General features: G+C 37.1%; 1 protein-coding gene across 18 annotated transcripts in view; it reads left to right on the top strand.

Moving 5' to 3' along the window:
- Positions 1-16,632, top strand: part of HDAC9 (histone deacetylase 9) — a 442,393-nt gene that overhangs the window by 292,437 nt on the left and 133,324 nt on the right. For all 18 annotated transcript variants that reach the window (XM_090142709.1, XM_090142714.1, XM_031590074.2 and 15 more), the window contains 2 exons: positions 7,562-7,739; positions 11,960-12,093. In XM_090142709.1, coding sequence (XP_089998835.1) covers positions 7,562-7,739; positions 11,960-12,093 — 312 coding nt within the window. The remainder of the gene's footprint in view (positions 1-7,561; positions 7,740-11,959; positions 12,094-16,632) is intronic.

Below are 16,632 nucleotides of genomic sequence, written 5' to 3'. Positions count from 1 at the left end.
TTCTCTTCTCTAGTTAGTCTTCTTTTTAGTCTCGTGGTTTCTAGCTCTTGCAGTTTTCTAATATCTTATGATAGCTGAGAACTCTGCAAACTCAAGTTCATAAAAGATCACTTTTGGTAGAAAAAGAATAAAGGCAAAGAATAGGCTGTGGAAGACATACAAGTAAAATAGCTTTCAAATTTTAAAAACCATGAAGAAAATGGAGAGCACTGGCACAAAATTGAGGGAGTAATGAGAGAAGAGATTGGACCTTAGGATGTTTGGTCCTTTCAGTTCTGTAATATTACTACCCTGCTCTCCTCCTTTTTAATCCCATCCAGTCCTCCACACATCTCCTTATGATAGCAGTGTAGCCCCTAAATTCTTTTACAGATGGGACATCCTTGAAGTAAATTGTGATAAAGCAAGTTTAAAGTTCAAATAAATTAAATAGTCATTCCCATGAAATTTAATAAGCATTATGGTATTTCTGAAACATACTTTGCAACTTGAGGGCCAAGATTTTCTGAAAGAATAAGAAATTGGAGAATTTATTCTGTAGTCTGCATTATAGAATTAATGCTGTGTTAGCACATACTATGTTCCACATTTCTTTTTAATCCTCCGGTTGTTCCTAAATCAGCAAACATAAAGGTTTCTCCTTCATATTCAAATTGCCCATTCTGGCAGTTCTCATCCTTGTTAAAAGCAACAAAACCTGTACTGAGAAGCATTTAGTGGGAAAGTGGTTTCAAGAAACGTTTAGAAATAATCTTTAGGTGTTCAAGATGATTTTCTTCAATTTACTTGTAAGTTGATCTTACTATATATATAAATAAAAAGCATAGCAAGCTGTACCAGGTGATTGCAGAAATAGACATTTACACAATGCTTTTTATAGTTACAGAATAAATATACTCCTTTAAGGATACAGACCTGAAAAAATTACATTGTTACTTCTTACTTCTCTTATTTCATCCCCAGCATCCTTCCTATATTCAAATCCTGCATTTTGTAAAGCTTTGAATTATGTCACTGTTTAACTATATATCAAAATTACTCTTTCTGCCAAAAATCAGTGAAGCGATGAACTAAGCATTGCAGAGATAAAAATATTTTTGAAATAGTTCAGGATATTTGCAAATTTGTGTATGTTTTCAAGAAACTGTAGTTGTTTCTACAAACATGCTGGAGAAAGATATTTTAACCGTACTGAAGAAAGGTGTAAGGTTTGGTAATCTCTCTCTCTCTGAAGTCTTCAGAGAGGCAGAAATCCTCCCACAGAAGTCTGGAACCTGGTATTCATCAGGTTACAGCTCTGCTGTCACTCAAGTGACAGTAGAAATGGATGGATTGTACAGAAGATCTGTGGCGTGGGCAGTGTCAGTACAAATGCCTGTTGGAGTTTTTCCATTAGATGCATTTAAGGAGATGATCTATGGAGAGGGAACAAAACACCATGGCTCTCCCTCTATTTGCTGACTACATAATCTGTTGATGTGTCACTTTCTGACCTGATATACATCCATGCAAGCAAGAAGGAATCTGCAGTGGGCTTCAATATGCACATGTGATATACACAGAAATCGACATATTAGTGTGTATGGATTGTATAATGAAGGGCAGGGTTTTCCAAAGCTTTTTCTTTATATTAGACCCAAGTAATTTCCATTTATTCTACAATAAATCCCAGTCAGCAGAGTTGCCTATAAAACCAGTGTATAAGTATGTAGAAAACAGATCCTCAGCAGGGCTGCTGCTGAATTTAGCCTGGAGGCAACAATTTCTCTCTGTGAAGGCCAAACTAATGATATTTCACTTAAAAAGAAACCATACGGTCTGCTAAGAAAAATGGCTCCAATGAAAAGCAAAAAAACTGAAGTAACTGAAATGATCTGCATAAAGTAACACCAAGCTCATTTGCTGATGCTGTTGACGAGATTTGGAAACAGTCTGGATAGATGTTTTCTCATGAATTAGTTTTGGTCAGCTAACAGTTTAACAGAATGACTATTAGAAAGCCACTAGAACTGGATGGTTGTAACAATCATGAACTAAGATTATAAAGCCAATTTATTCTTCACATCAGTGTAAAAATAAACGAACACTTGATAATACTGAAATTTAGGGCAAGATGTGTGCAACTGTATTTTGCTATTGGTATTCATTTCTGCTCTCTTCTGCAATCTTTTATGCAAAGTACCAAATGATTTCGGGAAAGCCTTGTGCTATTTATAGTGAAGTAATTGTAGTATAATGTAACAAGAATCTTCTAAAGAGACTTTTTAAACAAAAAGAAGAAAAAAAGAAAGAAAAGTGCGAGATATTCTGAAGACTCCTTTCTCTCCTTCATTGTACACCCCAATTATTTATATATTTATTTTAAATCTCCGGGAGATTCAAAAAGGGAAGAAACGATTCAGCCAGAAGTGCAAGTTTTTTAGGAGGTGCTGCATTTACTTTGGATGTGTGCTGCACACATGGCAGAGTCAGCAATTTAGCGGAAGTGACAGAAGTCAAGTAGCTGCCAATGTCAGGAGTGGGGAAGGCAGATCTCACAGGAGTGGGAACCAAGAGAAAAAACAGAAGTTCAGCTGGTCCTTTGGAATTTCCCACCAGCAGAAGGTGGGAAGCAGTCTTCAGGGCCCACCTTGTTGCCAGTCCCAGACATAATTTCCCATCACTCTCTTTTCTATGAATCACACCATCCTTCAGCGTAGTGACTTCACCGTGCTAAGTGGAGGCTTGTCAGTCCATGTGGCCACTTTGATTCCTCACTTACACAGATGCTTAGCTTTTTGGAAATTCCCTACCTAAGGAACATAAACTTGACCATTTCTCTTTGAAACCACAGGTCAGCAGCCCACCTACCTTCTAGAGCAGCAGTAAGGGCAGGAGATAGGGCTTCTGACCCTGCTGCTATCCTACAATCTGGCTGTGATCTCAGCCCTAACCCATGTGTTTTGTCACATAACTCAAAGCAGGGAATACATCCCTGCTTATGACTTAATGCAGGAGCACCATTTTGTCACTCCATCAGTAGTAGTCATTCTTCCCCTCCTCTTTAACCTACAAGATAAAAGGTTGCCAGTTTAATGATCTGTTTTGCCAGCACAAAGGTGGCCCTGCCCTAGGAGGGTAGCATGTCAACTGAGGGGCAGAGAACTCTGCCTTTGCTGCTCCAGAAACAGAGGTGGAAAACAAAGCTTTTTTGCATGAGTGACCATGCCCTAAGCAGTCATTGCTGTATGGCCACACCATGTATTAAACCCAACCCTGGCAGTAGCTGGAATAACCCTTTTTACAGTCTTCAGGAATGTAAAGGAAGGCAGATGGGCCTTAGGGTTCCTTCTTCTGTATGCAGCAACCTGTTGCCCAAAGCAGGCCTTCTCTGCCTAGGACACTAGGCAGATCCAGGATACAGACTTCATCCTAGTGTTTTGTATCTCACCCAACACTCAGTTAATAGCAATTCATCACTGTTTCATTATTTTATAGCCAATACAGAGTTCTTTGGACTACAGAATTGAGTTTTCTGTTGCAGTGAAAGCCTTGATCATTTGTGAACTAATATACCCAGATGCCTCAACACTATTTTCTGCACCATTTCCTCCTGTCTACTCTTCTAGTTGCCCTAAATCCATTTATTTATTTTCAGTGTATGTCAGTGTCTGTACTTGCTATTTTTTTCTTTTTTTTCATGGAAACGTTGACTGAATTTGTGACTGGCTATATATTTCAGATAGTAATACTGATTTTTTTTTTTTTTTTCACTTTTATTGAAAATGATTAAAGTTTGTGGCTTTACATGTGGCTTTGTCAAAAACAGCATTGGTATGGTTTCTTGGTCATGTGTTGTCTGTAAGTGATAGAACAATTTAAAGGAAGACCTCAACATCTTTATATTTAGGGACATCTCTATGAATCTAGACTACCAGAATAGAAATAAGTCATTTCTGCACTTTCAAGTTTATGTGTACAAATATTTTCAGAATATTTTATGACCTATTTTTTCCTCAGTTTCTGAACACAACTGCTTACAGTTTCATTTGAGGAGAGCAGGCAGAACAGTATTCACAGAATTACCCCATCAAAAGAGCTTCAATTTCTGTTAACTTAGAACTCGTCTTGATACTGCTTGCTAAGGAATTCATTGTGTTCTTCATTTTTTCCTTCACTTCTGGAAGTAATAGGTTAATCCTATTAATACTGTCATAAAATCCATGATTTCTGTCAACAACCTTAATTTGAATCACATGAGAAGTTCCTAGGTGCCCAGGACTTCTTTAAGAATCAGTCTTTGGGTGATGATGTTTTGGTTTGAGCCACAAGCTGCCACTGTGAGCAACTTGAAACACACAGAGCTCAGCTTTATGTTAATTAGAGGCTGTCTGTGTGGGTGCAGTCACGGGTCAGCCTAAATACCAATGCCTTAGATGCATCCAGCTACTGCAGAATTGGAAAGGAATGGCAGAGGATGGCTAACATTTGAATTATCTTTAACATTTACTTGACAGTACACATTGTATAGTTTAGCAGAATGCAGACAGACAGCTATAAGCCTGGCTACAAATACATGGGAAACTATAAGCATTAAACTTGATATTAGGAAATGTAAATCTTGAAGTTTTGAAGAGGAAAGTTCTGTATCATAAAGAATAAAAGAAAAGAGCAAGCCTTGACCAGAAATATGCAGATATCCATACTCAGGATTATGATATAGGCATAGAAATTCTAGAATAATTAAGCTAAATACAAGCATATCAAATTGAATTCAATAACAGAGCAGCAAGAAAAGTTATCAGTAAATCCCACTTTTTTTTTCTTCTTTAAATTGAAAGGTATTAAAATATAGACCATATAACGATCCAACCATATGCATACTTGCAAGACACCAGTTCTCATAGGCAGTTAAAACAAGAATATTCATTCAAATCTTCTCAATATTTGTGTCATTAAGTACTAAAATGTATAAGTCACATCTACACATAAAGAGGATTCACACCAACCCAGATTTCTTCCAGCTCACCTTAAACAACAATCCCTATAGCAATATGAAAAGAAGAACAAATATTTACAGCCCACACATCCAAAATAGTCATTTTCTCTTTAGATACTGATTCTAAAAATCCCTCTCAAGATAATTACTGAAGGCCTGAGCTGGTTTCTTGGGAAGGTGAGGAATAGCCTGGGTTTGCTCCAGCCAAGGCCCTAATTGCTTGCCTCTACTAATGAACTAATCTCAGACACCTGGAACTAGGAGGCTCCATGCTGGGTAGACAAGGCTCAGGTTACCTAAGAAATGCTCCAAATATATTTGCACAAATCGCTAACCCTGCAGATATGTAAATAACACTTTTGTCATATTGCTGGAGAGATGGACATGTGTTTGCAATGCTGTAGCACATAAAACCTGAAGATGAATTCATTGTGTTGCACTAATCCCTTCCAGAGGCCAGGTGGGTTTTAGGGGAGCCAGATAAGCGTGTTGATTATCCACATTACTCTTTGTATTAATCCACTTGTCTATGTGACACAGAATATCACAGACATCCACAGCATAAATATATAGACTGCTGGAAAAAAAATGATGTGCTGCATAAATGCCTGTTGTCTGTAAAATGTAACCTAATCAGGAAGTTAGCTGAAAACCTTGGATAAAACCTAAACAAGTTAAACCGTAACATGCAAACGCCAGAATGCACTGATTCACCAACCAGTTGATCCTGGAGAGCAGGGAGTACTTTTGCCACAGGCAGCAAAGTACTGCTTGTGCCTTTACTACTGAGCACTCAGTCGACACCGTAGACAGTAATGCTAAATACTCATAAAGGAATTTATCTACTTCTGTTCTCCTTTGGGAAAATATTTAACACAATAATGTCCATGCATTCTTTTCTTCTGCTTTCCAGTCACACGCACCCTCAACAAAGGTCACAAAGATGTGCATACCTCAGAGAACAAAAATAATCCCCTCTGAAAATTTATCACAATTAAAATCATTAGTGAAACTAAGTAAAGAAAATAAGGCACTTGGGTATTTCAGGGAAGAATTCTAAATGTTTTGTTATGCTTATAAGGAAAGGGAATATATAGACCTGTTGAGATGCTTCCAGATATTTCCTGAAATGTTGAAATGTATAACACCATCCTGTCTTCATACATTAAAAAAAAAAAAAAAAGCTTGGGACTGTATTTAAAGAAAGGGAAATGGTTCATGACCCCAAACCAAGACACTTCTTGTAAAGTCTCTTCTGCCTACTCATATTTTCTTTTTTATTTAGTCACTTATGACAAGGTCTCAGGTGATTTACCCTTCCCATGACCTTACATCTTTTCACTGAAGTGGTGACCTTCGATATTAATGTGGGTTTTGAGGCTGACTTTTTAAAGAATTTGTCCTCATTTCAGATGTTACTAGTGTACACTCATTCTCATAAAGGCCTCCCTTCTTGCATGCATGGCAGACATTCTAATTTCCCACAAGCTCTGGATTCTTTCTGCACCTGGGCCAGGGGTACTCTTGCCTGCTTTTCTACTCAGCTTGATCTGCTGGCTTGACTTGTAGCATTCAGCAACGCCAGTTAAAGAGAGAAAAAAAAAAAAGCTATCTATACCTTTACAGATAGATCTATCTATCAATATATACCAGGCCTGGGTGAGAATAAATAGAGTTTGTAATTGTAAGATGCAAGAGTGAATTTCAACTGAATTTGTATTGCAAAGTGGTTTTGAAATCTCTTTCTTGAATTCACTTTCAGTTGAGAATTCGAATTAGATGCACAGAAACTAAAAATAGAAGGAAAAAGATATGGGCATGGGAAACAATTGTGATCTGTCGAGTGACTGAACACCAAGGGTCTTATTGATTTCAGCAGGGCCATGACTTTGGCCTTTGTTGTGCTAGCAAAAGTTGTCATCTGTTGATAAACAAGATAGAGGATGAAATCTACTTTTCTACTCTGTTTCAATCTTTCACTCTGGCCTATCTTTCATTAAAGTCTTTGTCACTGCCTACTGCCCGCAGTAGTCGTGACAAAAAAAAAAGGATGCTCCCAAAGTGGGATCTCATGTAACAATCTCTGAATTTCTAAGTGATTTGTGAAAATGGATGTTCAAATTATTACCGTTTTCCAGACAGCTCTGGGAACTCATAGTTGCTTAGCAAATTTGATACTGAGTAATAAGGACACTGCTCTTTGCTTTCAGTGCTATGGGAAGATGTGATTTTAATTTATTTGTATAGGATCATGAAGTGCATGTTCTAAGACTATATTATGTGTTCAAGATATTAGAGAAACTTTGGTCTTTTGTAACTCTCTGCACGTGAAGCCGTCAGGGAGAACTGACAGGTTGCCTGCCATCACCTCCTCTCCAGCTAAGTCAGCAGCCCACACTGTCAGTGTGAAAACATCTGTTGAATGGATTTATTGACTAGGTCTTAGGAGCCTTTTTCTTTTTTTCTCCACACTGTTTATTACAGCCCTGACCTAATGAACTTAATTTGTTGACATGTTTCCCTCAGTGTCTTACTTGATCCCATCTCACATTTCTTTCTACTGTGCTGTTTTCTTGGCAACAGGAGTTCCTGGCGCATCAGCGTGTCCAGCAGTTGCAAATCTACCAGGCTCAGATGGCTACAGTTGGCATGGCGGGATTAGATAAACATCGGCTGGTGTCCAGGACTCCATCTTCCCCCACTGATTCCACATTACCTCACCCAGCCGTGGACCAGCCCAGCCAGCATGTCTACACGACTGGTAGGATTCCCTAAAGACTACTTCTAATAGGCAGGGCAAATGCGTTTGTTCATGTAGGATCAACAGATTTAAATGCCTTGAATACCTCCTGCAGCAATGCATTCAGTTTTAGCCTTACTGTTCCCTGGTTTTATGGTGCTATACTGGCTTCAAGTCAACCAGTGCAGCTGATAAATCACGGGGTTAATATTCACACAGACATAAATTATTATCATTGACTGGCTCTGGCAATATAGTAACAGGTGCATTTTTTGTGCCTTTAAGTCATTTATAGCTTTTTCTTTCATTTTCCTATGCTCTGGCTTTTTTCTCCATGTTCTTGTTGCTTGTTTTGTAAAGAGGCCATCAGTAAGTAGAAGAAAAATCTCCAGTATGTAGGAAAGCTGCAGAATAATTCTCCATGTCTTCATTTGACAAGTTAGACTACACGACAAGGTTGATTCCCCTACAGAAAAAGCAAAGTTGCAACTCGGACTGGAAGGTAATATTGACTTCAACTCAGGTGTCCTCTAGCAGTTGTGTGGAGTCCCTACAACAGAAGGTTTTCTGATCAGACGTGGATAGTCCAATAGTGAAGGGAGCATCTTCTACCAGTGTGGACTAGGCTTTCCAAAGTCAAGGGATTTGAACACTCAAAATCAGTGGAGGGAAGAAAATGATGACAAAAAATTTCTTCTAGGTAACCTAAACTCTTTTTAAAAGTTTGAATCTCAGCATAATATTGCAATATGTTTATAAGCAAGTTTCACTTATTCTCTGAATAAGAAATGGGAAGCGAGTACTTAGATATACTTTATTCAGCCTTCTGCCAGAGGTATTAATTCTTTTACAATAGTTATCAACATTTGTCATACTCTAAAAGCTTGCATTTCTTGAGGCTGCAATGATGCACTTAGAAAAAAAAAAAAAATATATATATATATATATATATATATATAAAGAGACATCCTTAAAACACTGCAAGTAAGTGAGTGGATGCAAAGTGGCATTCAGAGATGAAAGAGATAATTTTTATTTTAAATATAGTCAGTGTAAGAATTTCACTTGTTGGGTGAGAAACATTTGGACTTTATGGAAGGAAATCTGCTAATTCACTTTCCTTGAGTTTCTGCAAAAAGGCTGGCTGTGCAGAAACAATATTATTAGGGCAGGCCACTGCTTTTCTTGATGTGGCTCACAGAGTTCCCAAGATATCATAAACTCATTCTAAAAGACTCACAGAAGACAAGAAAAGGAAGCTCAATGCATATATGCTTCAATGTCCTATTCAAAAGTCTGCAAATCTTCTGGAGGTATGTTGTGATATCACATTTCATAGCACAGATTTGTTACTATTTCTTCAGGGTTTTCTCATTCTTACTGCTGTTTTCCAGAACATTTCACCTTCTTCAAAGCATGCTGTTAGACAATTTTTAAGTCTCTTGATCTCCCCCCTTTGTTCAATATATTATTTAAAGTTGGTCCAAATAATGAATTTTAGAAATGACTGAGTATTAGGGAGCCATAGTGGAGAGTTTTTGCTTTTTCTGACTTAATGCAAATTCAGTTTCTTTTTTCCAGTGTTCTCTATCACTCTATGGCTCTGTGTTGCCACCATTTCAGTCTGCCATCAGGGACACATTCTGACCTCAGTAATATTGGTGTAAATCCAGAATAAATCCACCAGTCTCAGTGGAGCTGCTCAGCTTTACACAAGGAATCTGAGAGCACAATCTGGCTGTGTAGACATTTGTTCTGGAGAGACAGAATAACCATCTTTTATAAATATTTCACAGCCATCTGCAATTGAAAACAGTTGTTTTTCTCTCTTTTTCTTTTGTGGGGGTGGGGAGATTATTGGCTGAATCCTGTTAGGGAAATCCTACAGCCTATTTTTAGCAGAAAACTCTACTACATCTATTGTACCAAGCACATGTGCTCTACAGCCAGCAGCAACACATCTGAATTACTTGCGCATCCTAAATTGATTTAGATGCTTGGAATAAATGAAAACATATCTCAGTCTTTTCTTAAGTTAACCCTGTTTATAAATAAATTTTTGCACTCTTTAGTGTCAGTAACTGACTATTTAAAAGTTTTTTGCCATTCAATGCTGACTTGACCAATTAAACTGAAATTTGATTGACAAAATAATTCACGCGTATCAAGATTACATTTTTTAAAATATTCTATTGTCTATGTAACTATGTCTCTAGCTATGTATCTCTATCTTGGTCTCTGTCAGTTTGGACTATGCAAATCTAAGCTTGTATGGAACACTCAGAATAAAATGATTGCTGAAAGAAAGGCAGAGAAGCAATACTTTCAACTTTTAAACTATTTTTGTCAGTAATTAGAAGCATTTAGGTTCACTGAAGTCCATTGGATGTCAGTGCCTACTTTGCCCAAGTGCTTCTGAAAATCCTATTGCATGTCCATTTACCTTCCCGCTTAGGCAGAGGGATAGGAGGAAAGGTTTTCTTAATTAGCAGTATAATGACCACTGAATGGTTCTACAGTCTGGGTGTGCAACAGACTTTAAAAGTTAAAACTCTGAGTGCCAAGATAAGGAAAGATGAGTACATGAGCATGCATCTATTTGCATGCATACTTGCTATTTCAAATAACTTATAAGAGCTGATGATAGAGCTTCAAAATTTATAAACTGTGCAGTGCAACTAACTGCAGAGAAAGGAAATTATTAACTTTTTTGGCAATACCAGCAAAGATTTTAAGCTGCATTAGTTTATTTGTTCCAGATTCCCTGGTTCATTTTCTTTCTTTTAAAGAAAACAAGCTGAAAAATCTGTACTAGAATTTATTGCTATTGTATTGTTTTGCATGTTGGATCATCTTTTAGCATAAAACTAGTCATGCTACATGTAGGGGTTATTTTTGTGCTCTCCTTATGCTAAACATAATTGTCATAATTTCATTTTGACTTAAATAGCACGATCCCTAAGTATTGAATCTAAAGGGCATGAGATAAGTAATATGGCATATATATCAGCCTACCTAGAGCAGCATAATTTAAACATTTTGGCTTCTAACTGAATCATCTCAAAACCTTAACTTTGCATTAGCCACAATGGTTACAGATACCCATTCAGCAGGGCTTTTAAACACTTAATATCCATTCAACTTCTTTGCCAAATTAGGGTGGTACTGAGAATGTTCTTGAATCTGTACTTTAATATAGTATTTTCTTCACTGGTTGACTCTTCAGTAGCAGACTAACACAATTTTCCCAGAACTGTGTTGGCATAGCATAATTCTATTGGCTGATACATAAGAAGGAGGTTTTGAATACCAAGTTTTGCAGCTTGGAGAAGTTGTTAATTTGAGTTCTTTTCAACCGTAAGAGGAAGAAAAATGTTTCCCAAATAAAAATGGTTGACGGGAGTAAGAAAAATATTTCCGATTCCAGACATTTCTGTGGGATATGCAAACAATGAGTAAATAAATAAAATTATATTTCAGGTCTCAAACTTGGTTTAAGAGCCTTGGAAACTGAAGATTTCTTTAGTCCTTAGCCTAGTTTTTAGAACTGTTTTCTTTCTCCAGGTGCACAGCTACAGAGCAATGTGATATTGATATCTCCGTGTTATAAGGTTGTTCTCTCCTGGGAGAAATGAGTATAGAAAATTCCAAACAAACCATGCACTGTGGTATAACAACAGGATTTGGTCCTAATTGAGCACTGGATGGAATAGAAAAAAGACTCTGGCAGCCACTGCTGCACTGCTGCAGCTCTGAAATTTTCATCTGATATACTTTGAGATCTGGACTAATATATTGTATCAGTTAAGTAGTACAAACACAGAGTGTCACTGTCACTGCAAAATTTATTTTAAAAGACTTTTCTGAATGATTTTTCTTAGACCATCATGAATATATAACATTTTCTTGTTATATAGAGTTTAACCAACCTCTTAAAGAAAGATAAGAGTAACACGATTTTTTCTATTCATAAAAGATTTGTGTTTTTTGTGTAATTTTTGAGCATCTTTTTAAAAATTTCTTGGTAAAACAAGATGTAGCTTCTAAGTCAAAATTCGGACTCTTTGAAACAAAAGAGGAATTAAAGATCCAGAATTTTCATCTTTCTTCTACTTCTACTTTCTACTTACTTCTACTTCTTCTAATAAAATCCAATTATGCAACAGTATGCATGACATGAGATTGAATAACTTGCATTTGTTTTACTCTCTGTTTCTTTTTATGTTGTCTTTGCACTGAAGGTGTTGTGTATGACAGCCTGATGCTGAAGCACCAGTGTATGTGTGGCAACTACGCTAATCACCCCGAGCATGCTGGAAGGATCCAAAGCATCTGGTCGAGGCTGCAAGAAACTGGGCTGCTAAACAAGTGTGAGGTAATAAAAAATAAAGACCAGATACGTGACTTTTTTTTGAAGTGAATAGCATATATGTTAAATCCAAAATCTATCTTACTTCTGTAAGAATAGAGTGAATTGACAAAGGAATTATTTAGATTTGACTATATATATATAGATTGACTATATTAACATAATGCATTTCAGTAAAGCACACTTTCAAAGTGTAAAGCAAAAATTTTGCACAATTATCCGCATACATCGGAACGTAAAATCCAGCTACACCTGTGTTCTTCACCTTGATGTAGGAATTTAGCAAGATACAATCAAACCACAAACACAGACCTTTCAGTAGAGCACCTTTTAATTTCTTCAAGCAGGTAACAGGTTTTTTTGTTCTGAAGTAGTATAGAGTATTGCTTGTTTAAATGTAATTTCTATCACTTCATAAGCATGTATCACCTTGTCTTATTTCAGGCTATAGTCTTTTTTTATAAGCATTTACATTTGCCTGAAGTACGATGGGTACCAAGTCAAAAATCAATACATACAAGTGCAATATAATAAATATTGCAGAAAAAAAATATCAAAGCAACAGTGGAGCTTTATTCCATTTCAAAATCACGTACTAAAATATCATGCTTAAATAAAATATGAGCTCTCAGATTTCTATATCACCTGGGCTACTGAAAAACAGCTTTTCCTGCCACTCACTTCTTCCCATGAGTTGTACAGCACTGTCAACTTCTGCAGAAGCCAGTGACAACTAAAGGTGCTTACTGCACTGCAGCATAAGTCAACAAAGTTCAACAAGTCTGCTTATGTTTTGCAGGATCTCCAGATTGTTGGGACTCAGTCAGTTACTTTCATTATATATTTAGGCTCTTACAAAGGCAAAAGAACTTGTACAACAGATCCCAGATCCTTTTTTTTTTTTTTTTTTTTTGGTAGGAATTTTTCTGCATGTAGCCTAGAATACGGGGCAGTGAGATATTGCAGGCACTGGAAATTTGTTGTATACACTCATCTAACTAGATGGCAGCACTCTAACAGGCTAATGGTTTTGTGTGTTTTTTTTTTTTGTTTTTTTTTTTTAATTTATTTGTCTGGTTGGTTGGTTGGTTTGTTTTGTTTTTAGTTTGGATAATTTTTTAAATCTTAAAGACTTTCAGCAAGGTCCTTAAGGCAGATATCAAATAAGTGGTTTCATTGATGGGATCACATACTTAAGAAGTAAGTTAAACACCCAGTTGAGTGCTTTACTAAATGAAGGCCTAGATACCTTACTGATTCCAGACTCATACAGAAAAGTCAAGAGAGGGTAAGTAAGTCTGTGGGTAATGCTTCATATTTATTTCCATAGAAACTAGAACAGATAAAAAGACCACAATAACACTATTTGGTAGAGCAAATTTTCAGCTACAAAACACTTTTTTCAACATAGTCCTCACCATTAGCTGTGCATTTTTGCCAGCAGTGAACAGGAGCCTGCGTGTCACTCTCGTAAAAATCTGCACCAGCGGAGGTGACCCACTGTCACTGTTGCCACTGCTGAAATGTACCACGCACTGCCTCACTGTGCTCATATCCACTGTTTGGTCTCTGTAAACTTTTAGCAAACACCAGTGAATGTCAATGGGTGCCATCTTTTTTTCTCATGGAGGAATTCACTTCCACACTTTGCTTCATACACAATTCCATGTCAGACACCATTGTTAAACTACCCCTGTATACTATCTGTCATGCAGCAGTAAAATGTACTGGAATATTTGTGGGAAGGTTCAACCTCTGCTACCCTAAGACATCTGCCTCTGATATATTGAACCAATATAATAAAATAGGAGTCATTACTTTCAGAGCAGCCCTCTTAAAGTGCAACATGCCACCTTGTATTATTTTGTTCAGCAATAAATAGATGTTGCTAACAGCAAATTGTGTAGATCTGGAAAAGTTGTTAACTGGTGAAATAATATAGGTTAATTCTGAAGTGCATGCAGTTCAATATGTTCTGAAAGGTTTTTCTTATAATTCTGCCATTTCAAAAATTGAAATGTAACTTAGTGAGTCTTCCAAAATCCCAAATGAAAAGAAAGGAAGCAAATCCTCATGTTGAATGACATTCATCTTATTTTGACTCCCACTGTGTGCTTAGAAATGAAACTGGAATGTGAAATGAACTATCAAAATGCAAACTCTGGTTACAAAACTTTGAGGAACATCATTGTGAAGCTCATGCATTGATCTGATGTTTATCTTGATTCTCTTACATAGCTAAAGACAGGATTATATCTGATGGTGCAATCTATTCTTTGCTTCACTGAATTCTCTAGCATTTGCTCAATAACAAACTCATCTTCAAATTTCCTTACTTTTAAAATACAGAAGAATTAAAATGATTTGCTTCAGTGTTAATTTGATTCTTTAGAAAAGTTATTCAGACAAATATCTGACTCATATCACCATCGGAGTGGCAGTTGCATTATTCAAGAAGTAATGCATTAGTACAGTTAAGCTGCATTCTAGAATAATCCACATTGAAAATGCAGAGCCAAAGCAACACTTGCACTCCACTCTCTCCTTTACTGACTTCTGAATGTCTCTCATGGAATAAGTATTTCTTAATGTAATTTCTCAATATATGTTTTGTATGAGTTTCTGTCAGAAGGAGTTTGGGGTAAGGGAAGGTCACTGGTCTCGTTTTACCAAGACCAAGTCTGAAGGATGGTTCAGGTAGGCTGAAGTGTCGTTCTTCATCTGATGAGGAGCTCCAGAATCAAAACTAACTCAGTCAGGGGTGGCTCAGATCTCTGCACTTCCAACATGTGCATCCTTAGCCAGAGGAGCGTGTCAAGGGGCCCTCCATATTTTGTCAATTTAGCAAGAACCTTTAGTTAAATGAACAACCCATGTCTGTATGATCAGGGAAAAAAACAGCCCCTGCCATCAATACATGTGAAATCAAACATATCTGGCTGACACAGTTTATTATAGTCAAAAGATGAATCTGGGCAAATTAATCACTCATATTGTCCTCATAGATAGAATACGTAAAATGTAACTTGGTAAAATCACAAGATTTGACTGGGGTATTTGAAGCTGTATCTTCTCTACAAAATGAAGTGTGGCTGGATTTGTTCTCCACTACTATGGCCAACTGGCATTGGAAAGCCCATATTCACACTACCAGGAGTGTACTCTTATGCCTAAGTCAGTGCCCAAGCCATGCTTGGGATTTTTTTTAGGATAGTGCCTATTGCTGCTCAACCAAAATGGTGTGAAGGACCCCATTAACAACATAGCAGTAGAGAGGATTGTGTTCCTCTGCCTGTAAATGTTTCCTAGCACTGCTCAATTTATGAAGGCTGCTCCAAAAATAATGCCTCGTATTTCATTATGTTGTACCACAACATCAGAGGCAGATGTTGGTGGTATGGCAGTAGAAGCTGAACTTTCCTGCCAATATTTCATTGTATTTTGTGGCTGTGTGAGAGATGGCAGCAGATGGACAGTCTGACAGAATGGTGTTTGAAGTCATGCAATTTTCTCTTCATAAAGAGCAGTGCATAGCAGCCCTGCCTTTGGGACAAAAGAAAGGCTGAATGTTTTGGTAGTGATGTCTGCTTTCCACTTGTTTTATGGAGAGGAAGTATTTACAGAACTCCTGTGGGGCCTTAATTTATGCACAAATGACTGACATTGCACTACCCTGATCAGTACACTCTTAGAGAAGAAAAGAAGAATGTAGACAAGATCTCACTTCATGCTCCCATCTCTCCTTCCTGTAGGGACTGTGGTTCAGAACATTTTCCTCTTCAGCCTGGAATTTGATCTTGGTTTGGCTAGTTTTCTGTAATGGCAGGCAATATACCTCCTGCTGTCTATATCTCATGGATTGAAAGGGAGAGAATGAAAGAATTTAAAGTTTTAAAAACCTTTGTTTCTTCCAGATCACATGATCAAAATATATTTAAAAAATCCTATCCTCTGAACCTCAGCTTACCACTAATGAATAAATAATGCAGGAAAAGTCCATGAAAACACTTTAAGAGCCAAACTCTACTGTTTAAAACATATTCAGACTGGGAGATGAAAACACGTGAAGATAATAACTGCATCTCTTTATAGATGCACGAATGTCAGAGATACAACTGGAGTTCCCACAAAAAGGAGAGAAAGAGATGTAATAACTGGCAAAATATCTGTATTATCTGTATGGTTTTTTGTTGTTGTTGGTGGTGGTGGTGGTTTTTGTTTGTTTGTTTGTTTGGTTTTTTTAATATGAGAGAATTGAGCAGTGATGAGAATTCCCTGAAAAATAAGACCTTGTCTGAAGACCTTGTTTATAAACTGGATAGCCTGGGAAAATTTCACAGAAATTCTATATCCATATGAATAGCTGCAGTAGAGGCAATGGACACATACTGAGAGACCTGAGCGAGAAATATTGCTTAAGCTAAGTCAACAATTCCTGTTAGTTCAGCAGAGAGAAACAAGTGGTGTCACCTTCGTCTTTGTGAATCTCTGGCTGTGCAAGAGTTCATTTTGCTGAAGGACTAACCAAAATCTCTTGGTTAATAG

Source organism: Phasianus colchicus, chromosome 6 (assembly GCF_987193195.1).
Source record: "Phasianus colchicus chromosome 6, bPhaCol1.hap1.1, whole genome shotgun sequence".
NCBI lineage: Eukaryota > Metazoa > Chordata > Aves > Galliformes > Phasianidae > Phasianus > Phasianus colchicus.
The sequence above is the reverse complement of the archived record's forward strand: the minus strand, read 5'-3'. Positions and strand labels throughout refer to the sequence as shown.